Raw genomic sequence first — 22,531 nt, forward strand, 5'->3', positions numbered from 1 at the left:
CAAACCAGAGCAGCGCACGGAAACGCCATTTACTTTCCCGACGGAGCAGTACCTATTTATCTACTTGCACTTTGACATGCTTTCGAACTGCTAGGTTGGCAGGAGCAGGGACCGAGCAACGGGAGTTCACCCCGTCGCGGGGATTCGAACCGCCAACCTTCTGATCGGTAAGTCCTAGGCTCTGTGGTTTAACCCACAGCGCCACCCGCATCCCAAAATGCAAGTTGTATTGGCCGGGAATCAAACCCGGGCCTCCCGCGTGGCAGGTGAGAATTCTACCACTGAACCACCAATAATCTTGGCAGCCACTTCAAGACAACTCATTCTGGGCTAGCCAAGGATTAAAGTGGACTGTCTGCCTTTCTGCTTGCAAACACTAACAATTATTTAAAACCCAAATCCCTTTGCATCGAAAGCACCTGTGCATTGTACTGGCACAGAAAGTCTAAGAACTCGTTGCTTTTTACAACTGCCTGCACTGGAGACTGATCCTGGCAGCCAGGAACTGTCCTTGGCATGCAGCAGTTCAGCAGAAGCCATGGGGTGTGTTCGCAGGGAGCCTTCCAGCAGGGTGGTCCTTCTTTTCATGGGTGGGCTGTGTGACCAGCTCAGTGCCCAAAGAGGGGATTCATTTCCTCACGCATCTCCACGCATGCCAAACAAGTGACCAGGGCAGATGGTGTGGCATCCAGCCAGCACCTGCCATGCTGTCCTCTCAGAATACAAGGTCCGCTGAGAGTCCATTTGAATTGGCTGTTGGGCAGGAGAAGGACCTGTTCGTCTAGAGCTGCAGAGAGTGCCAGGATCACGACCTTCTACTCTTGGGATTGGCTTGGTTGGCAGGAGTGACCCATGGTGGGGTGGTCCACAGCACAGGGACAGCCAACCTGGGACCTTCTTGATGTTGCAAGAACATAAGAAGAGACTGCAGGATCAGGCTAAAGGCCCATGGGGTCCACCATCCTGTTTTCACAGTGGCCACCAAGCAGGATCAGAACACAAGGACGCTCTCTCATCCTGAGTTTCCCAACAACTGCTATTCAGAAGCATTGCTGCCTCCAACTGTGGAGGTGGAACGTGGCCAGCATGGCTAGCAGCCCTGGATAGTCTTCTCCTGCATGAATTTGTCTAATCCTTTTTTAAAGCCATCCAGGTTGGTGGCCTCCTGTGGACTACACTGGCCAGTTTAGCCATTGGAGGACACCATTTTCTAGACTGCACCCACAGAAGTCTAGTGTCCAGGTCAAAGGAAAGTAATAGCCCTACTCTATTCTGCCTTGGTCAGACCACACCTGGAATACTGCGTCCAGTTCTGGGCACCACAATTCAAGAAGGTTGTTGACAAGCTGGAACGTGTGCTGTGGAGGGCAACCAAAATGGTCAAGGGTCTGGAAACCAAGCCTGATGAGGAATGGCTGAAGCAGCTGGGTATGTTTAGCCTGGAAAAGATGAGACTGAGAGATGTCATAGCCCTCTTCAGGTAACTGAAGGGCTGTCAGATGGAAGAGATTTGTTTTCTCCTGCTCTGGAGGGTAGGACCCAAGCCAGTGGCTTCAAGTTACAAGAAGGAAGGTTCCAACAAAATATCAGGAAGAACTTTCTGACAGTAAGTGCTTTTTGACAGTGGACAGGTGTCCCTCGAGAGGTGGTGAACTCTCCTTCCTTGAAGGTTTATAAGCAGAGGTTGGATGGTCATCTGTCAGGGATGTTTTAGCTGAGATTCCTGCATTGCAGGGAGTTGGGACTAGATGACCCTTGGGGTCTACGATTCTATGATTCTGGCCGTGGCACATGGTGTGGCCCATTTTTGGAGCCTGTCATACAAGAAGACTGTGAAGGCAGCTGTAGAACAACATGGACCCAGTTTAAGGGCTTTGACCTCAATCTAAAGGTAAAGGGACCCCTGACCATGAGGTCCAGTCATGACCGACTCTGGGGTTGCGGCACTCATCTCACTTTATTGGCCGAGGGAGCCGGCATACAGCTTCCAGGTCAAGTGGCCAGCATGACTAAGCTGCTTCTAGCAAACCAGAGCAGCGCACTGAAATGCCATTTACCTTCTCGCTGGAGCAGTACCTATTTATCTACTTGCACTTTGACGTGCTTTCGAACTGCTAGGTTGGCAGGAGCAGGGACCGAGCAACAGGAGCTCACCCCATTGCGGGGATTCAAACTGCCGACCTTCTGATTGGCAAGTCCTAGGCTCTGTGGTTTAACCCACAGCGCCACCCGCGTCCCTGTAGGAATCTCTTAAATCTCCCCTGCCCACACTTTACTCAAATGATGCTGACCAAGGTGAAGACCTTGGGGAACCCCAGGTACCACAAGGGCCTTTTGAGAGGCTTGTGTGTTTGGATGAGGCCCTGGGTAGGCTACAATTGCCATGGACAACTCGCTCTTTCTCTCCCTCCCCGAGTCCTGCTTTGCCACCAGTAACATGCAAACAATAGCCATCCTATTCAGAAGGCAACTGTGAGGACTCGCAGCGTTGTTAAGTGGTTTGAGGCCTGTCAAGTGCTGGGAAATGATGCCCATCATAACCCCCATCTACTCTGCTGACCCCCAACCCCTGTGCTGGCCTTGCCAACTGAGAGGTGGGGCTGGCTCTTTCGCTTCAGGAAATCGGGGCAGAGAACCGCTGACAGAGAACTGGGCAGCCCCAGAGTCACAGGGGAGAGAAATGTGGCTGTAAGCCGGAGCCAGTGGTGGCGTCATGGTCAGAGGGCTGGGCTAGGATCTGGGAGAGACCAGAGATAGAATCCCAACTTGGCCATGAAGCTCGCTGGGGGTGTAAATTTGGAGGACGGTCCCCTGCCTCTCAGTCACAGGGCTCTTGTGGGCATTAAGCGGTGTGTGTGTGTGTGTGTGTGTGTGTGTGTGTGTGTGTGTGTGTGTGTGTGTGTGTTTCACCTTGAACTCCTTGGAGAAAAAGGTGGGATAGAAATGCAATAAAATAAATGGACAAAGTGGCTTTCAGGGCCAAAAAGGGTTTTGCACTTGATCTTTGCTGGCTCTTGCTGACCAAATGGAGACAAGGTGCCAGGGTGGGGGGAGTTTTCCTTGGAGCCTGAAGGTGTTAATGGTGGTTGGAGGAGAGAATCTTCTAGGTGCCTCTTTCTGAGCCGGAATGTGGAATCCGACACACCCTGAGTGCTCTTCAGTTAAGTGAGCATCATTTTCATTCCCACTAGATCCTGAACACATCAATATGGACTAGGGAGGTGTAATCCTCAAATCACAAACATTTAAGTGCTCTCTCTCTCTCTATCTCCCCCACCTTGCTTTCGCTAAACAGAATTTAATAAGAGAGCACGATCGTGACAAAATTAAGCACTTTCAAGTCCCGGCCGCTTCGATGGGAAGCATTTGAGCATGTGCTTAATGCTCCCAGTGGAACACAGATTGGGGAGAGTCAAAAGTGCTTAAAAAGGTAAAGGTAAAGGACCCCTGACAGTTAAGTCCAGTCGTGAACGACTCTGGGGTTGCGGCACACATCTCACTTTACTGGCCGAGGGAGCCAACGTTTGTCCACAGACAGTTTTTCTGGGTCATGTGGCCAGCATGACTAAGCCGCTTCTGGTGAAACCAGAGCAGCACGCTGAAACGCCGTTTACCTTCCCACCGGAGCGGTACCTATTTATCTACTTGCACTTTGACGTGCTTTCGAACTGCTAGGTGGGCAGGAGCAGGGACCGAGCAACGGGAGCTCACCCCGTCACAGGGATTTGAACCACTGACCTTCTGATCGGCAAGCCCTAGGCTCAGTGGTTTAGACCACAGCGCCACCCACATCCCTCAAAAGTGCTTAGCTGGACCTTAAACATTCCCCACAGGCGCTTTGCAAGAGAAAATGGAGACAATTCAATGAACCAGATTTATGTCGCGTTAAAAAGGATCTCTGCCTGAGCGCCATCTATCATGGACTAGATGACTCTTGGGGTCCCTTCCAATTCTATGAATCTATGAGGTCTGGAGCCTGAGTGGAGAGCCTGGGTAGCTGACCTCTTCAGGATCAGGGTGGGGAAGAAGATGACTGAGCCTCAGGTGCTGATTGCAAGTGCTTTGTTTGAAGGAGACTCAGGAGAATCTAGAGAAACTGTGGACAGGGACTTCCAGGAGAAGAGGGCATCCCCTTGCCTCTTTTTTCAACCTCCCTGGAGTTATTAAAAGTTGATAACTATGCTAAGGTTGCCCTCATCCGTGCTAAGGGCTGCCTTTTGCTCTCCTTGGGTGCTCATCCATCACGCCATCTCCCTTTCTGTGCTCAGGGCAGAAAGTGTCAGGACCAAGCCAGGTTTGCCCAGCCAGGCTTGCTGGACGTGAAAGGGCCCTGGGGCAGGGGTGGGAGGGGGCTATTTTCAGGTGTGTGGAAGAAACAGCCAATGAGAAGCCTCAGCACCAAGACACCAACCAAGTGGATGTTCGCTCGCCCCAAGCAAAAGTGCTGCCACAGCCACGGATGGGATGGAGACAAGACGCAGTTCCGAGATCACACATGACTGGATGCGGTGGACATGGGACAACCTGAGCTCATGTTTGCAGCAGCATGGACAGCAAGGTTGGGGGGAAAGCCCTGGAAGCGTTGCCAGGTGGCATGGGCAGAGGGATGGGACAGGGTTTGGGGCAGGTGGGTTTCAGCCGCTTAGTGGAGCTCAGGTGGGCTCATGTGGAAGCGGAAGACCAGCACTCTGCGGACCCGAGAGGTGGTCTGCTGAACTCTTGAGTGACCTGGAACATAATCCATGCCTGGTACTCAAGGGGGCGGCAGCACCCGTAGGCCCTACTCATAAGGCCCCTTGGCTCAAGCTCTCCTGGCCCTTTCCAAGACTGCTCTCAGCAGAAGGATGAACATCTCACACCCCTCTGGCTTATAAATGGTGGCCCCATTTGTGGCCTATGGGAGGGAAGGGCTTCGTGGCCATGATTTTGTGGGTCTGCTTTGGGCAGCGGGAGGAGTGTGAAGAAGACAGTGTGCACACCTTATTTCCTGGGAGCTGCCTCCTCCAGCTGGCGGACCTCAGGTTGGCTCAACTGATCAACACCACACACACACACACACACACACACACACACACACGGAACAGCAGCAACAACACACCCAGGATACACACCTACACTCGCACAACTGGAGCACAAGAAGTGCTTTTGGGTGGGGACAGGCAGACCCCAAGGTGCTCCTGAGGGCAAAACGCTTGGCCAGGGACTCTGGGTGGCCACAGAGGGGCAAGTGGAAGGCTTTGCAGGGCACGTCAGAAAGCCCTGCGGGGCACCGGCACCCCTATTAGGGGAACAGCCACAGGAGTGAGGGTCCACACAACCCTACCGAACTCCCACCGTCCTCTAAACCACAGAGCTCCTTCCTGGGTGTCAGAAAAAGGATGCAGAGTAGTTTGGGAGGCCTGCTTGCCTCCCCCTCGTGGGTTGGAGGTCAAACTTCTTCCTCGAGATGGGAATTGGGTGTGGGGGGTTGTAAAGAAGGGGTGCCCCTGCCCACCACCCACTGGTGGTGACTTGCTTTCCAGACCCTCTTGTTCCCAGCTTCCCTCCCCACCGTAAACGGCTCTCCTCGGCCACGCTCCGCGTCCCTCGGGAGGCTGACGGGGGCTTCCTCCTGGGACTCGGTGGCACAGAACATCACGAGACAGGGAGACAGACATGCTAAGGGGGCACAGAGGGGCAGGAAGGGGACAGACCCACACTGCACAGCAAGCGTTGCCGCCGCCCTCCTCCCGGCACCCCCAAGCCCAGCCCAGCCCATTGCACAAAGTAGCAGCAGCAGCAGCAGCAGCGGCGTCACAGACAGACGTACGGAGGGACGGAAGACATGGGGTTGCTATGAGATGAGAACATGCTCACTTACACAACTCGCCCACCCTCCTGAGGCCTGAGGCGGTTCTAGACAGAGCAGCGGAGACATGCAGATGGGAGAGCAGGAAGAGAGGCAATGAGAGAAATGTTAGCATCAGTCCAAGGCGCCAGGAACAACAGAGAAGAACGAACAGACGTCGGTCACAAACCAGGCTGGGGCCGCTGCAGCTCCCAGAAGCCAACTTGCCTCCTGGCCGGGGGGCCGGCTGGGGAACGGGAGGGCCGGTGGGTGAGGTCAGGAGGAAGGCCTTCGAGGGCAGGGGTGCTGCGGAAGACACCCCTCCTCCTCTCTGTGACAGGCAGTGTGGAGAAAGCTGCTGGGGTGGAGAGCCAGCTGGACCCTGACTTTCCACCCCCGGTGCTGGTCACCTGCTCAGGTGCGCCTGTCCGCCCCAAGCCACTCGCCTTTCTCTCTGGGGACGGAGCTGATCTGCCACCAGGGTGGGGTGGGCAGTGCATAACCGGCCAAGTGGGAGGACAGGGGGTCCAGCCGCTTGGGAAGCAAGATGGTCAAGGGATCCAGGCCAGTGGCACCATGGATTCTGGGAGGCAGCTCAGTTCTGGTCAGTTCCTGGTATTCATTGAGTCACATCTGCTAGAGGAAATGACACATTCATCATCGCATGGATTCAACAGCCAAAGCCAGAGACAAAGCAAAACAAGGGGGGGAGGGGAGGTTCAGGGTCGGGTCATGGATGTGGGGTCAGGCAAATGGGTGGAGGGAGGAGGGTTTGGGGTGGGGTGGGGAGAACAGAGACAGAGGCTGGGAGAGGGGGAGAGGACTCGAAATGAGAAGGGTGCGTCACAATTTGGCACGACACCTGCTTACCCCAGGAATGTGCAGAAGTGTTGGAGAGCGCATTTGTATGCAGAGCCAGAGGTCAGAAGAGCGAAAGGCTCTGGGAGAGGATCATGTGCCCCTGAGAGAATCAACTGTGGGAGGCCCCCCTCTCCAAAAAGGAGGAAGGGGCTTTCGGGAAGGGAAGGCTGAAATCCAACCTCCTAGAATGCGCAGAGCCAGCGGGCAACTCGGAAGCCCAGAAGGGCTTTGCCAGACCCTCCCTCCCATGTGCCACACATCCTAAGATTGCACCTGCCATCTTTGCCGCGCCACCATTGCACGGGATGCTCCCCGGCAGGGCAGCAAAGCTCTCGCAGTGACAGCAAATATCTCTAAAAGTTCTTGGGTGCCAAAGGGAACCTCCCCGCAAAAAAACAACCCGGCAATAAGAAAAAGCTGGCAGCCCCCATGCCCCATTGGGTCCACACCAGTTGCAAAGTGTGAACAGAGACGTTTACCGCTTTGCAAAATGGAGGTTGTGGTCCTGGACTTGGCACTTAATCTGGGAATAAGGGGGCTGACTTCTGGGGGGGATTTTGTAGGGCTGTGCTGATCATCTGGTGGTCAAAGGGAGAGGGGCACATGAGTCTAGAGGCCATTGGGAGCCACACTCCTGACAATGCTCTGGCTCCTGAAACCCATCGCTTACCCTCCAAATCCCTCTTACCCTCTAGTCCAGCGGTTCTCAACCTGTGGGTCCCCAGATGTTGTTGAACTGCAACTCCCATCATCCCTGAGCTCTGGTGTTGCTGGCTAGGGGTGATGGGAGTTGTAGTTCAACAATATCTGGGCACCCACAGGTTGAGAAAGGCTGCTCTAGTTCATCTCTTAGTCTCCCACCTGGCTCTTGAATTTCATCTGCAAGGGCCAATGTTGCATTCAAGCACATCATCTCTGCAATCATGAAGACCGGAAACAGAATTCTGAAGCTTTTTGGAGCCTCTGTGGATGCCCAGGCCTGACTGGGAGGCTTGTACAGGCCATGTTTTCTTTCTCTTTCAATGCAAAGCAGTGACAGCCCCATGTCTGCTGGAGCAACAGTGTGATCGTCACACAAGCACAGTGGATATGGCCTTGGTTTGGTTGGGATAAGATGATGTTTGTGTGTTTGTGAAAACCAGTTTGCTCTTTTGGGAAGAGCGTGTGTATTTTTTTTTGGGGGGGGGAGTGGGACCCCCAAACAAAATCCCAGCACTGCACCTTCTTGCTCCGGAGGGTGGAGCACACATTCTTTAAAAAATAAAAATAAAGCTCTCTAAATGTGTGGGTGCAGCCATTAACTGCCCCCTCTCTTTCCAAACAAAGCTGTCTGCACTTTGCGGCTCCCATGGATCTTCAACCTTTGGGGAACCTCCAGCTGCCCTTGGAACCACATCCAAAACTCCCCCCCAGCACTGCAGTCTCTTTTGGGGGGCATAGCCAGGACCGCCCTGCAGATCCTCTTGCAATGGTGGTGAAGGGATGGCTGTGTTCCTGAGGATTTTGCAGAGGGTCTCCCGGAGCACCTTCTGAGGTCGGGTGCCAACACAGGAAAGCCTGTGAGCCGCTGGCAGAGGTGGTATCACAAGAGGGGCGAGGGGGGAGCCATGTGTCTCTCACAGAACATGGGGGAGGTGAGCACATCTCCAGGTCCCTGAAGGCTTGCTGTCTGCAAGAGCCCATCACTGAGGACACTGAGGTCCTCCTCTGAGGGTCTTCTGCTGGTTCCCTCACTGCGAGAAACGAAGGTACAAGGAACCAGGCAGAGGGTCTTCTCGGTAGTGGCGCCCTCCCTGTGGAACACCTTCCCTTCAGATGGCAAGGAGGTAAAGAACTAAACAACTTTTAGAATACATCTGAAGGCAGCCCTTTATCAGGAAGTTTTTAACGTTTGATGTTTTGTTATGCTTTTATATATGGTGTGAGCCACTCAGAGTAGCTGGGGAAGCTCAGACAGATGGGTGGGGCATAAATGATAAAAATATTATTATTATTATTATTATTATTATTATTATTATTATTATTATTACCCTGTCTCATCAGCCACCTTCCCTGGGTTTCTTTCCTTCTTGGCTGCTTCAAGGTGATCCTTTTCTTTCCTTCTTTCCTTCTTTCCTTCCTTCCTTCCTTCCTTCCTTCCCCCCTTCCCCAAAGGTCTGTCCTTCCACCCTGCACCCCTGTGCACCCCAGGCCATCCCACCCTGATGGTTTCCAGTTCAGGAGGCCACTCTTTCCACAAAACTTCTCTCTGGTGAGTCCTTTCCTCTATATTTGCAAAGCTTTCTAATTATGATACCCACAAATTTAGAGAGACACACACCTTTTCAACCCCTCCTCGAGGGTCACTCACTGAATTAAGAGGCCACAACACACAAAGCTGGCGTGTTGAGGGAACCCTTCTGAGCACGGCCCAGGCCCAGGCCCTTAATCCATGGCACACTGTTTACTCACTGGGTCACTGGGCACAGCAGAGGGTCGCTGGTGGGTCTTGGGCATTGGTCCAAGAAGGGGCTTCGCAATGTTGCCTCCTGCCACTGCAAAACCACACCTGAGCTTAGACATCCTTGCCCTGCTGCACCTGGGGCTGAGATGGAGAAGCTTTGGGGTGCATTTAACCCTTGCCGCCCTCTGCTTGCTTGCCTGCCAGGAGACAATTTTCTCCTGCTGGCAAGAGAGGTTTTCCGCTTGCTGCATCCCCTCCGCTTGCCCAACCCAGCTCATCTTCCGAGGAACAGAAGCCAAATTTTCTAGTTGCCATGGCAGCTCGACTACCATCTCCTTGTCAGCTCGAGAGCCTCACACACGAAGCAGGGTGCGAATTGGAGAAAGGAAGGCGGAAGGCAGCCTCTGCCAACCTGGTGCTCTCCGGCCTGCAAATGATGGCCAGTTCTGTTAGGAGATGGGAGTCCAAAGCGTTTGGGAGGCTATGGGTATTGGCTGACGCTGCCTTATGGCCCCCCCCTCTCTGCCATTCAGCTCCCACTGGGTGCAAGACATTCCTGAGGGTGGCTGCAGAGACACATCTGGAGAAGTTCAGTGGGGCCACCTGGGAAAAAGAAATCTTTTTCTGGATTGGGGTTCTTGGCAAGGGTGATGTGGGGACAAAAAACAGCTTAGTCTTAGGCTTCAATCTGCTCCTAGTGTTCGCAAACACACATTTTAGCTGTGTGCCAAGATTCCAGGAGGAGGTTGCCACACAAAAGCCACTTTGGACACCGCATTGAGTGTCACAAGGTTGACTCTGAGAAATAGAGTACGGCTGCATTTTACGCGGGGCATAGCGGCAAGGGTTTTGCATATGCATGGCAAGGGGGGCAGAGTGAATCCGCAGTCCTCCCAAAGCCCAGGCACTGAGAGGGCGCTGCTTGCTGAGTGGCAAGGGATGCTCCTGCAAGATCTCACAGGAACTTGGATGGCTCCACAAGGTCCTGCAAGAGCACCCCAGGGCTGACACGCTAGGCGGGCCCTGTCCCTACCCCCACCTATAGCCTCGACTTGGACCACACAGCGGAGCTCAAAAGCTCCTTACGCACCAGGTAACCCCAAGCAGACCTGGTGCAAAAAGAGCTTTCCAGTTCTTTGGCTTTCGTGGATTTTACTCGCGCGATTCCAGCCAGCCAGCCAGCTGTCATTGGCGCATGGCTGAAACAGCGCAAATTAAACACGTGTGAGATGCCATCGTACTGCGCTCTGCTTCAGCATCATTTCCAGGGATGCTCCGGTGAACTGAGACTCAGCATCAAGGCAGAGTCCCAAAAACGGCACGTAGCTGAAGCACCCTCACGTAATCCCAGGATGGAGGCACGCTCAGGAGACGACTTCCAAAAGTCGCTGCAAGAGCTGTGTGAGATGTACTGGAATAGTTTGAATGGGTCAGGCCTGTCAAATGTCTTGTCTCTGAAAAACGCCCTCAAAACCCAGGAGCACTGTTTGGAATAATTCTTTTGCATGCTGCCTCGGTTTCCCTGGGGGGAAACCGCATCCAGTTTGGTTTTGCACCCTATCAAAATTTAGAGCCATCTCTCAGGGGCACAGCGCTGTGAAAGAGACACTCCTAGGGAAGAGATTTAACACCACCCCCTGCCCCACAGGCCCAACTCCACCCCCCTCCATGAACATGCAGGAGCCAGAGGCCACGACCCATTGCTCATCTCTCCACTCGCCGGGCTGAGCAATGGGGCACATGAGCTGGGAAAGGAGAGACGTTAGTGAGCGGATGAAGTGAAGCTGTCAGGGGTCGGTAGGTTACGCATGCATGCTGTGATTTGTTACCCACAATGCCCCTGGATCCTTGTAGGCTGTGTGCCTGCAAAATCAGGAAGTCGCCTCCTCCTCTCTCTGGCAAAGAGCCCTTCCCCTCCCCTTGGCTGCTTTTGGATCGGGGCCTCTCCTGCATCTGCTCAAAATCTGCAGAAAGTGAGCACCCAGTAACCCACAACCTACAAGAGGCATTTTCTCTCTTCCCCGTCCCATGGCAAACATCAGGCTCTGCTCCTCGAGACTCTGCCTTGCCCAAAGGGTGGGGAACGGCTTGGCACCAGCCTTGCGGGTCCCTGCTGTGACTTGGGAGAAGTTTGGCACCCTCTCTGCCAAAGTTCACTCTGCCACAGAAAGCATCAGCAGACCGCACGTCTGTGGCCAGGGTGGGAAGTGGCATGGCATGTAATTAAATGCCACTGCCAAGAAAGGCACTATGGACCGGATCTGATTTAGGATCTCACATTCTCAGAAAAAGCTATGGAGAGTCTTAGCCCAGAATCCTCTTCTCACAGTGGCCTATTATGGGAAACCCACTAGCAGGATCCCAACACAAGACCCCTCTCCCCTCTTGCAGTTCAGAAGCATTGCTTCCTCTGACTGTGGAGATGGAGGAGAGCCATCGTGGCCATCGATGGCCCTCTCCACCTTTAGAATACGCTGTGCCACAAAACCACAGCCCTTCTCCTCATTTCACCCTTTGATATCTCAAGGTTTTCCGGAGACTGCTGTTTGTGTGGGCTGGGTGCTGCAAGGCAATAGCCCCAAGAGCCAACCTTCCGCACTGGAAACCGATCTTGTGAATACTCCCAACGTACAAGCCACGATAATAAAAAACGAGGCTCAGGAACCTCCTGGCTGAAGCCACATGAGGATGGCAAGATGTAAGAATGCCAAAGTTGGCTTGCAGGGGAGTAATCGCAGCGTCGGTCGCCATACCCAAGAAGCCTGCTCTTTTGCCTCATGGCATAACTACTGCCATGGCAAGCAAAGGCTGTGTGGCACAACCGGGCACCTCAGGGGGTGGTGAACTCTCCTTCATTGGAGATTGGATGGCCACAAAACAGGAATTCTTTCTCTGGGATTCCTGCCTTGCGGGGGGCTGGATGACCCCAGGGGTCCCTTCCAACTCTGAGATTCGATGATTCTTCTGTTTCTGCAGCGGCGTAGCGTGGGTTGTCAGCACCCGGGGTAAGGCAAGTAATTTGCGCCCCCTAACCCGGGGCAAGGCAAGTAATTTGCGCCCCTAACCCCTAACCTGCCACCGCTGCCAGCTTCTTCTTGCTGCTGCCTGGGCTGGTCAGGTGTGGTTCTCTTCCGCGCTCAGTGCTGCGCTGGGCGGCCGCTGCACTGCCCCTCCCCCAGATAGTCCCTCCCTCCCTCGCTCTCTCTCCGCTCTGCACCGCAACGCACGCCTGGCACCCTCCCCCTCCACAGTGGGCGGCGACCCGGCAGCTCGGATCGGATTCGCACAGCCAGCACTGCAGTGAGAGAGAGTGAGTGAGCCAGGTAGGGGCAGAGAGCTGTGAGTGCGAGCACGCCCCCCAAAATGTTGCGTCCGGTGTGGTTGGCCCCCCCTGCACCCCCCACGCTACACCACTGTGTTTCTGTGCCCCTGCCTTTGCCTGACCTGGGGCCTGCCAGTCTGTTTTGGCTCTTTGCAGGAGACGGACGCAGCAGCAAAGCCTACAAGGAACTGGGGGGTGTTGTTAACCTCAGCAGCTGGAAGCTCACGTCAGGGACATGGACGCCTTTTGACTGAAGACAGAATTAATTGATGAGTTTATATAGAAAGAGGAAGCGTTACCCTAGGAGCTAAATGCCTAAAAGGCTTATTTCTCTTCACTCTCTTTTTCCGATCTGTAGGAATACAAAGCAATTGCGGGTTTTCCAAACAGCACACTGAATATATAAATAAATAGATATAGATATAAATCCGCCTCTTTTTTCTCCACATTTAGGAACTGACTCCAAAGTCACACATTCAGAGCACCCATCTGTTGCTTAAGAGAGAACAAATTGTGAAATGGACCTTCGCCTTGGGGATGAGCCGGCCTCAGGCGGCACTGTGTCTTGAGCAGGGTCGCCTAGTGGGAAGCGAGGGCTCTTCTCTGAGCCCTTTGACCTTGGGACCTGGACCTTGGGATGTGGCCGGGCTCCTGGGCTGACCTCAGCCTCGTCCCCAGTGCTCCGACACAGTCCTAGAGTCAAAGGGAAGGTGTTGCTCTGGCCAGGGCAAGATGTCTGCATGGCAAGGAAGGCCGGTAAAGGGGGGACTCCCTTTCGCTTCAGAGCTCTTGGGATTGGATAGCCAGGAAAGGGCAGAAAGGTGGGAAGGTCGGGACGGAGGGATGAGGTCAGTCTTAGGGAGGTTTGCCTCTTTGAAGTTCCATACAGAACTCACAAAGGATTTGCAATATCTATACAGACACACAAACACAGAAATCGATAAGATATATTTCTCACGGCATGCGGCATGCGCTTTTAGGGACCAGGGAGAAATAACGTGGGCATTGTTTTCAAAACATTGCTGTCACTCATGTCATGACACTGATGCTCTCCTGCCTTGCAGATGGTTGGCTCAGATGCTACAGTTCTATGACTAGTCAGAAATCTTGCCAGTTCACTGTCAGTAGCTCAGTCAATATGGCAATATGGGTTTGAGCCCCACGTTGGGGAGAGATTCCTGCATTGCAGGGGTTGGACTAGAGGACCCTTGGGGTTCCCTTCCAACTCTACAAGACTATGATTCAAAGGGCTTGCTCTTGCCACCCTTCTTGTTGACACCAAGCTGTGACTCTGAAGCTTATAAATGGATATGAAATGAACCACGCAGCAGCATGGACTGTGTTGAAGAGCCTTATCAGCAAAGGGGGTTGATTTCAATTAAAAACAACCCACGGGAAGGTCTGAAGTTTGATGGGAAATGGCAAAGGAGAGGTTCATTTGTAGGAGGGGAGAGTCTGTCCAGACAAGCAACTTCTGTGTAATCTGCTCCTCAGAGGCACTGTCCTAGCTGCATCCCATAATCCCAGTGCCTCCAGTGTGTGGCACATGCCCTTTTTTCTAGCTGCTGTCTCGCATTTCCTCCTTCCCTGCCCAAACTTTTATGCACTGCACTCAGACTTTCTCTTGGAGAGCAGCTCCACGTCTAGTCCATCCTTAAAGCAGTCGGAGGGCCCACAATGCATGTGTGCAGGGGTTGACAGACAGGGACCTATTACTGCCATGTGCACTCTGTGGGGCTTCCCTTGCACATGATCCAGAGGCTACAGTTGGGGCAAGATGCTGCAGCATGAAGTTGTTAGCAAACAGCACTTGTGCTCAAGAGACCTGCACTGGCTGCCAATTTGCTAGCAGGCCAGGTTCAAGGTGCTACTGCTAGTATATAAAGCACTTAACAACTTGGGACCAGTCTACTTGAGAGATTGCTTTGCTCCATATTATCCCATCTGACTGCTCCCATTGGAGGAATTTGTACTATTGCAGTTGCGACATAATACCCATTCTGCCTTTGCAAGCATTCGATTGATTAGTGTGGCAACACCTAAACCAGGCATAGGCAAACTCGGCCCTCCAGATGTTTTGGGACTACAACTCCCACCATCCCTAGCTAACAGGACCAGTGGTCAGGGATGATGGTAGTTGTAGTCCCAAAACATCTGGAGGGCCGAGTTTGCCTATGCCTGGTTTAGGTGTTGCCACACTAATCAATCGAATGCTTGCAAAGGCAGAATCATCTGGAGGGCGAGTTTGCCCATGCCAGACCTAAACTCTGGAACTCCCTGCCTACTGATCTCAAGCAGGTGCATTCACTGCATTCTTTTCAGCGCCTGCTGAAAACATTATTGTTTGGGCAAGCCTACCTAGAGGTGTAGAAAGTAGGTGTGAATCTTTTCCTGTTTCAGTAGCTTAACCATTTGCATGCTTTAAAGCATTGTTGTGACATTTTCTTCTCTTAAATGGCCTTGAGGTTTTTTAACAATCAAGCAAAAAGGAATCTCTGCTGCAGGAGCTGGCAAGGAGACTCTGGCGGGCAGGAGGAGGGGCGAGGAGCCCTGCCCCCTGGCCGCACTGGCTTCCAGGGCTTTGAGCCCAGCCTCATTTGGTGAGCCCAGGTCTCCTCAGCCTGGGCAAAACCTAATGCGACCCGTTTAAAACTGGTTTGGCTCCCCACTTTTCCCCTGGGCAGCACATGGGTGCAGTTGAGCCAATGTGTAAGTTGCTTTAGATTGCCTTGGGCAAGATAAATAAACTAACCAATGTAACAAACAAACAAATAAGGTTTTTTTTTTAAAAAAAGGTGAGAACAGACACACCCAAGTGCTAGGAATGCACCCAGGCTCATCGTTTTGGGACAGTGGGGGAACAGGGGACGGGAGCATGGGAGGAGAAGGCTGGTCTGGACACACTCCAAGGGCAGGGGAAGGAGGGAGGGAATGCCCGACTGGGGGAGGGGATCAGCCTTTCCCTCGTCTCCCCCTGCCTCTGCCCCCACCATCTTCGAAAACAACTTCCAGGGGTTCTGTCTGCTGTCCCCCAGCCCTACCATGCTGGCTGGAGCCGTGGAGAGCTTCTGCCTTATACTGGCACAAATGCCCCTTGGTGCATCTAGCTGAGTATGGTACGATCGCATCTCACACGGGGGTTCGGTTCCAAGTGTTCTGCATATGCACATAAACGCGTATACTGCGCACTTGGACCCACCTCCCCGTGCGAGCACCCCTACTTTAGGGTTGCCATATTTTGAAAAAAGACAACACATTTTCCGACTTCTCCTTTTAGCTATGGATTGCTATGATGGCTCTACCCATGAAAAAGAGGACGTGTCCTGGAAAAAGAGGACGTATGGCAATCCCACCCAAGTTCCCTAGAGCTGGCGCGCTGAGCAGACCTTGCCCCCCAAGTGAGGCAGAGAGCTTAAAAGTTCTTTTTGCACCGGACAAACCTGGCACAAAACCTTATGGGAATTCAGATGGCCTCGTGAGAGCATCCCATAAGCAGTGCGCCAAGAGGGCCTTGCCTCTGCCCGCCCTGCAAGCACATCAGAGAGTTTTAAAGATGTGGCATTTCCCAGAACCACAAGTCCTGTCCAGCTCTCCTGACTTGTAACCTGCACAATTCCAACCAGCCAGCCTCCAGCCGCGTATGGCTGAAATGTCACGGGTGAAACACGCGTGAGATGCGATCGTACTGTATTTTCTACACTGGCCGGCAGCCGTGACTCTCCAGAGCTTCAGGAAGCGGGTATTCCCAGCTCTGCCTGGAGGTTATGCCACTGGTGAATCGAATCTGGGATTTCCTTCTGCCTGCTCTCCCGCCCCCTTCTCCCGCCTCCTTTCCCGGCCACCCCTCTGGCTTACCGTGCTGCGACCACGGGGGACTTCTTCCCAGGATCCAACACGCTCCCAGCGGGCTCCTCCCCCAGGGAGCGCGTGTCCTTGTTCAGCTGCTGGAGCCGGGAGCTGAGCTCGCTGATCACAGTTGGTTTGTCATCCTCAGCCCCATGCGTCGGCCTGCTGTCCAGGGGGTCCCCCCACAGCTTGGACCTTCGCTGAAAGAGGTAGCGTGGCCGGCCGATGCTGGCGGAAGCCAGCATGGCCGCGTGTTGCTGGGAGATGAGCTCGCTGTCCGAAGACTGCTTCAAGAGAGGGTCCCTGAAAGTAACCGGCCCCTTGCTGAGCTGGGACTTGAGTTTTGGCTTTGGAGGCACTGGTGGCTTCTCGAGTATAAAAGTTTGTCCGTCCGCAAAGGAAGTGTAGGTGTCGGTGGGCTCCCCGCTCTCGGAGGACAGCGTGGACATGCTGGAGACGGTGGAGATGGTGCTTGTGGTCTCCAGGTGGTGATCGCTCGAGCTCCTGGTGTCCACCTCTTCCACTCCAGAGTCCGCCGCGGACTCTGGGGCCGTGGGGGCATCAGAGGGCTTCCCTGAGGGTGTTCCACCAGCGGTAGAAGGTGCTACAGCGGCCGCTGGCATGGATGGCGTGGCGATGACGGGAGAGGCCAGCTGGCTGATGGGGGTGCCGGGGGTGGTGACCAGGACCCCGTTCGCAAACTCGTCCGGCGGAGGAACCAGACCGATCTTGGCCAGCTCCTCTCGCGTCTCCTCGTCGCTTGAAGACAGCTGGGCGGGTGGCAGGGTGACCGTGTAGGGCTCCACCTCCTCCTCTGAGCTCCCTTGACCCAGGGTCTTGTCCGAGACCGGGCTGACGGGTGCCACCCCAGCCACGGGGCTGGGCTGTGCCTCGGCCAGGGATGCCTCCGTGGGCTCCAGGCCCCCCTCGGGAATGGGCGGCTTCTCCTCTTTCACCTCGAGACCGAGGTCCTGGCCATTGCTCGTGGCGTGGACCATGACGAGGCCGGCCGTCTTCTGCTGCGACGTGTCCACGATGCTGATGATCATTGACTTCCGGTCCTCCGCTTTCCTCTCCTCCTTGGCGGGGGTCTCGGCCCGTGCCTCACCCTCTTTTCTGGCCGCAGCTGGCATCCCCCAGTGGCTCTGCGCCGGGGACAAGACTCCCGGTGTGGGTGCCTTGACCCCGGGCGAGTAGGCGGGCGAGGCGAGGGCCCCTCCCTCCAGCTCCCCCCTCTCGTGCTCTTTGGTTTGGATGTCCACAAACAGGGGCGCCGCGCGGTCCGAGTCCGGGCTGTGGATGGGGGTGGGCGCCCTGGAGGGGACCTGGGTGGACAGTGCCCGCTCCCTTGCGGCCAGCGCAAGCGCCAGAGGCGAGTTGGGATCCAGGGGCTTCCCCGTGAGAGGGTGGATGAACGTCGACGAGGAGCTGCTGATCAATGGCTTTAAAGCTGAGACAGGGGAAGGCAGAAGGACGTCCCGGCTGCCCAGGAGCCGCTCGTCGATCGACCTCGACTGCTGCAGCGATGGCATCTCGATGGTGGGGGGGCTGCCTTCAATGGCCCCGACCGAGAGGAAGACAGTGGATTTCCGCTTTTCGTCGAGGCGCCGATCTCGGTCCTTCATGACGCCGGCGATGGCAGTGGCGAAGGGGAGGCTGGAGGCGTCCACCTGCTGCGGCTGGTACTCCATGCCCAGGCGGTGGCTGCGCCGGGTGGGGGAGGGCTCCCGCGTGAAGCCCCCCATGATGGAGAGGGCCGCCCGTTCCTGGGCATCCTCCACCTGCAGCTGCTTCACCAGTGGGCTCTTCTTCCTCTGGGGCTTGGCAGGGGTGAAGAGGCTGACGTTGAACTGGCCCATGTTGGCGTAGGGGTTGTCCACAGCACGCCCCTTCCGCTTCAGCTTCTCGGGCGGGGTGGCCGAGGGGGCGGGGCGGGGGATGTCGGTGGGCTCCACGGGGACGTGCGAGGAGTCCTGCAGGATGATCATGGAGCGTGCCCGCTTCTGCCGCTCGGGGTAAGGGAGGGGCGTCCTCGCCTGGTCGTACATCTCGGCCGCGCTGATCACCTGCGGCAGCCCGTGGAGCTTGGCCTCCAAGCCTGGCTTGAAGCTGGAGCGGATCGTGTCGTAGACCCTTCCTGGGGGTGGAGGGGGGGAGAAGGATGGGGGAGGGCCCGTGTCAAAGTAATAGGGGGATGGCGGAGGGGGAGGGGCCGTCTGGGGCGGGGGCGGGATGCCGTGCCCTTCCCGGACCGTGTCTTGCATGGAGGTGCTCCGGGGGAACTTTCCGTCCATTAGGGAAGCGGCAAATTTCTCATCTTCACCTGTAAACCAGCACAACAGGAAACGTCAAGGATTGCTCAGCGGGAAAGGAAACAACGGGTTGGCAAAGCAGGAAGTGAGTCACAGACCCCCTCACAGGCTGACCCTGGTCCTGCTGGCCACTCGCCCTCCTAAGGCTCAGGTTGAACTGGGGACGGGCAGCTTGTGGTGACCCCCCAGGTGCTGTTGGACTCCACCAATGGCTGAGTAGGGCATCCGAGTTGCCGCTGAGACCATATTACACCGGTCCTTAAGGACCTACATTGGCTCCCAGTATGTTTCCAACCACAATTCAAAGTGTTGGTGCTGACCCTGAATACCCTAAACGGCCTTGGCCCAGGATACCTGAAAGAGCATCTCCACCCCCATCGTTCTGCCCGGACACTGAGGTCCAGCGCCGAAGGCCTTCTGGCGGTTCCCTTTCTGCGAGAAGCGAAATTACAGGGAACCAGGCAGAGGGCCTTCTCGGTGGTGGTGCCCTCCCATCAGATGTCAAGGAAATAAACAACCACCTGACTTTTAGAAGACATCTGAAGTCAGCCCTGTTTAGGGGAGTTTTTTTAATGTTTGAAGTCTTGTTCTGTTTTTAATGTTCTGTTGGATGCTGCCCAGAGTGGCTGGGGAAACCCGGCCAGATGGGCGGGATTTAAGTAATAAAATTATTATTACTATTATTATCTGTGTTCAGAAATGGATACTGGCTGCCAGTAGTCAAAAGGGAGCCCAGATCTGGTTGCGCTTGTGCCTTCATGCAACCCCCCACTTGTGGGCTTCCCATTCAGGCATTTAGCTAGCCACACTGGTCCTGGATGAGCTCCCTTTGGCCTAATCCAGCTGCTGCCTGCAGCAGCAGCAGGGCTGTTCTAGAGCACTTTTCTAAGCAAAACCTCTGCTAGTGCCTCTTTTGGAGAAGCCTCAGTGGGATTTGGGCTGGCATGGCCTGCCTCTTTAGTTTTCTTTTCAAATGGTTTTATGGAACCTCAAAATATTAACAAATGAGTTTCTCAGACATACAGGCAACGACCATTTTGAGCATTTCCAATTGATGAGGGGGTCCTTGGAAGAGGGTGATTTTAGGAACTAACATTGTACAGTCATACTTCTTGTTACGTTTGGTTCAGGTTATGTCTTTTCAGGTTGCGTCCTGCGGCGACCCAGAAATAACAGAACGGATTAGTTCTGGGGTACACTGCTCGTGCATGCACAGACGCTCAGAACGACATCACGGGCATGCGCAGAAGCGGCAAACCGCGACCCACGCATGCGCAAACGTGCAGACGTGGGTTGCATTCTGCTCATGTTGCGAACAACCCTCCAAAACAGTGGCACCTTGGTTTAAGAACAGTCCGGTTTAAGAACGATTTGGTTTACAAACGCTGCAAAAACCAGAAGTAGTGTCCCAGTTTGCGAACTTTACCTCGGTCTAAGAACAGAATCCGAACGGTGGAAGGGCAACGGCGGCCTCATTAGGGAAAGTGCACCTCGGTTTAAGAACAGTTTTGGTTTAAGAACGGACTTCTGGAACGGATTAAGTTTGTAAACCAAGGTGCCACTGTAATGCCAAGACAGATTATAATAAACTTTACCATTAACTTTGCAATGTTTCACTTATTGCATAGATTTCTTTGCTGCTACAGGTTGCAGATGGTGGGATAGAATGATGATGATATTTTTAAAAAACCAAAAAAGGAAGAAATCCTCCCTGGTTTCTGTAAGCCAAACCATCCCATTACATGGGGATACTTTCCAGGCATGTGCTCCACTATTTGTACAGTGGTGCCCCGCAAGACGAACGCCTCGCAAGACGGAAAACCCGCTAGACGAAAGGGTTTCCCGTTTTGGAGGTGCTTCGCAAAACGAATTTCCCTATGGGCTTCCTTCACAAGACGAAAATGTCTTGCGAGTTCCTGCGGGGTTTTTCCCCTCCCCCCTTTTTCTAAGCCGCTAAGCTGCTTATCAGCTGATCCGCTAAGCCGCTAAGCCGCTAAAAGCCGCTAAAAGCCGCTAAACCGCTAATAGCGCTAATCCGCTAAGTCGTCAATCGGCTTGCTTCGCAAGACAAAAAAACCACTAGACGAAGAGAATCGCGGAACGGATTCTTTTCGTCTTGCGAGGCACCACTGTATATGCAATAAAACCATGCCAGACATCATGGGAATTGTCATGTTGTCATGTTTCTCTTGTCCTCTTGATGCTTTTAATTTGTGCGATAGCTTTTCCAGTAAGGCTGTTTGCCAAACTATGCGATAGTACTGCAATCCCCTGTCCCATCCACCTAAGGCAAGGACTTGCCACCCATCTAAAATGCTCAAACATCCCACTGCAACTTTACTGCGGCTTTGTTTGCTAAATCTGTGGGGCGATCCATTGAAACGTTTCAGCTCTCTGGAATTCTTGACATGGATGCTGGCAGCTGCCCAGATCTTCAGTTGCCCCAGCTTTTGCTTCAGTATAAAAATACACGGAGCTTAGCATTAGCTAGGTGGGGAAAACAAGTCACAAATTATGTGTTGCCAATGGCTTGGAGAACCTTGAAAAATCTTATGCTGCTAGATGGGGGGTCTATCTTCTATAAAACAAACACAGCCCCAGGACTCCATCTCTACAGTACAATGTGAAATTTGGCTTTCCTAATCGTCTTAAGTACTCTGCCAACCTAATATTAAGTCTCTCTTCTGGATATAATGCGCTGCTTTTGGGGGGGGGGCACTTCTATTATTTTTATTGTATCCATTTCTTTGATTTACTTCAATAAAGACTTTAAAAGAAATGCCGTCAGTGTCCCAGTCCTGTAGGACGCTGGCCATGCACACAAAAGCGAGAGCACAAAGCCAAGGAACATGGCACATTCAGGACTGGCAAGCTCAACAGACAAGGTGCAGCAGGAGGAGCCCCAGAGAGGGGCCACCAAGGAACAGGTTGACCCAAGGAAAAGGCCAAGAAGAGCCAGTCTCTTTCAGCCACTCGTCCATGTGGTCGTCCTGTTCTTCAACTCCAGCTGGCCTTGTTAATGAGAAGCTGCTACTGTAGATTCCGGCGTATTAGGCGACTGGGCATATAAGACGATCCCCAACTTTTGCTGATCAATTTTAGAGTTATAGAGTTTGAGCGCCACCAGGGGCAGAGCACACCCCCCTCCACTGCCTCTGCCGTCGCAGCAGCAGCAGCCCAAGGCAAGGCGTTTGGCGGGCGGGCGGGTGAGCGCCACGCTCAGAAGGACTTTCCGCGTCCCCTTCTGTGGGGAGGGAAGAGGAGCGACGGCAGAAGGGGCGCCTCTGCTCACTGTCTCCCTCTCCTCCTTCCCAACACGTATACCCGGCATATAAGACGACCCCCAACTTTTGGGGTGATTTTCCAGGGATAAAAAGTCATCTTGTACGCCGGAACATAGGGTACTTAGAACTTAACTACTTAGCCCTCCCCAAAACAGCTCACAGAATTCAGGCCACTGCCCTTCAGAGTTCGCACTGCTCTGAACTTTGCAGTGTAGTTTTCCACCTACATAAACACCCAGGATAAAGTGTGCAGGAAGAGGAAGAGGAAGAAGAGGAAGAAGAGGAAGAAGAGGAAGAGGAGGAAGAGGAAGAGGAAGAGGAAGAGGAAGAGGAAGAGGAAGAGGAAGAGGAAGAGGAAGAGGAAGAGGAGGAGGAGGAGGAGGAAGAAGAAGAAGAAGAAGAAGAAGAAGAAGAAGAAGAAGAAGAAGAAGAAGAAGAAGATGATGATCTTGGTGAAAAGAACATACAAATATATTATGGGGAACCGCTTTGCAAAAACGTGCATATTAGCAGAAACTCCCACTAAAAGGCTGATGAATTTTCATGAGGATGTTTTTAAAGAATATATAAAACGGCTAACTGATGTGGAAATGTGGAGAACTGGATTTCAGATTGGCAAAACAAGAAACTGTAATC

The 22,531-nt window shown here is 53.7% G+C and overlaps 1 protein-coding gene and 1 long non-coding RNA gene across 12 annotated transcripts in view; one reads left to right on the forward strand and one right to left on the reverse strand.

The window, feature by feature from the left end:
• SHANK3 (SH3 and multiple ankyrin repeat domains 3) overlaps positions 1–22,531 on the reverse strand; it is a 487,858-nt gene that overhangs the window by 13,841 nt on the left and 451,486 nt on the right. For 8 of the 11 annotated variants that reach the window (XM_081879612.1, XM_081879611.1, XM_081879615.1 and 5 more), the window contains one exon: positions 16,309–18,622. In XM_081879612.1, the coding sequence (XP_081735738.1) occupies positions 16,309–18,622 (2,314 nt within the window). Of the gene's footprint in view, positions 1–5,860; positions 5,896–6,366; positions 6,461–12,752; positions 12,806–16,308; positions 18,623–22,531 lie in introns of those variants that run through there. The other 3 variants (XR_014160963.1, XM_081879616.1, XM_081879617.1) reach the window with 3 other exon arrangements.
• Positions 300–2,519, forward strand: LOC309352080. Its single transcript, XR_014161093.1, has 2 exons — positions 300–1,891; positions 2,244–2,519. It is a non-coding gene; the product is annotated as an uncharacterized lncRNA (long non-coding RNA).

Source organism: Podarcis erhardii (assembly GCF_964252035.2).
Source record: "Podarcis erhardii genome assembly, chromosome: 10".
NCBI lineage: Eukaryota > Metazoa > Chordata > Lepidosauria > Squamata > Lacertidae > Podarcis > Podarcis erhardii.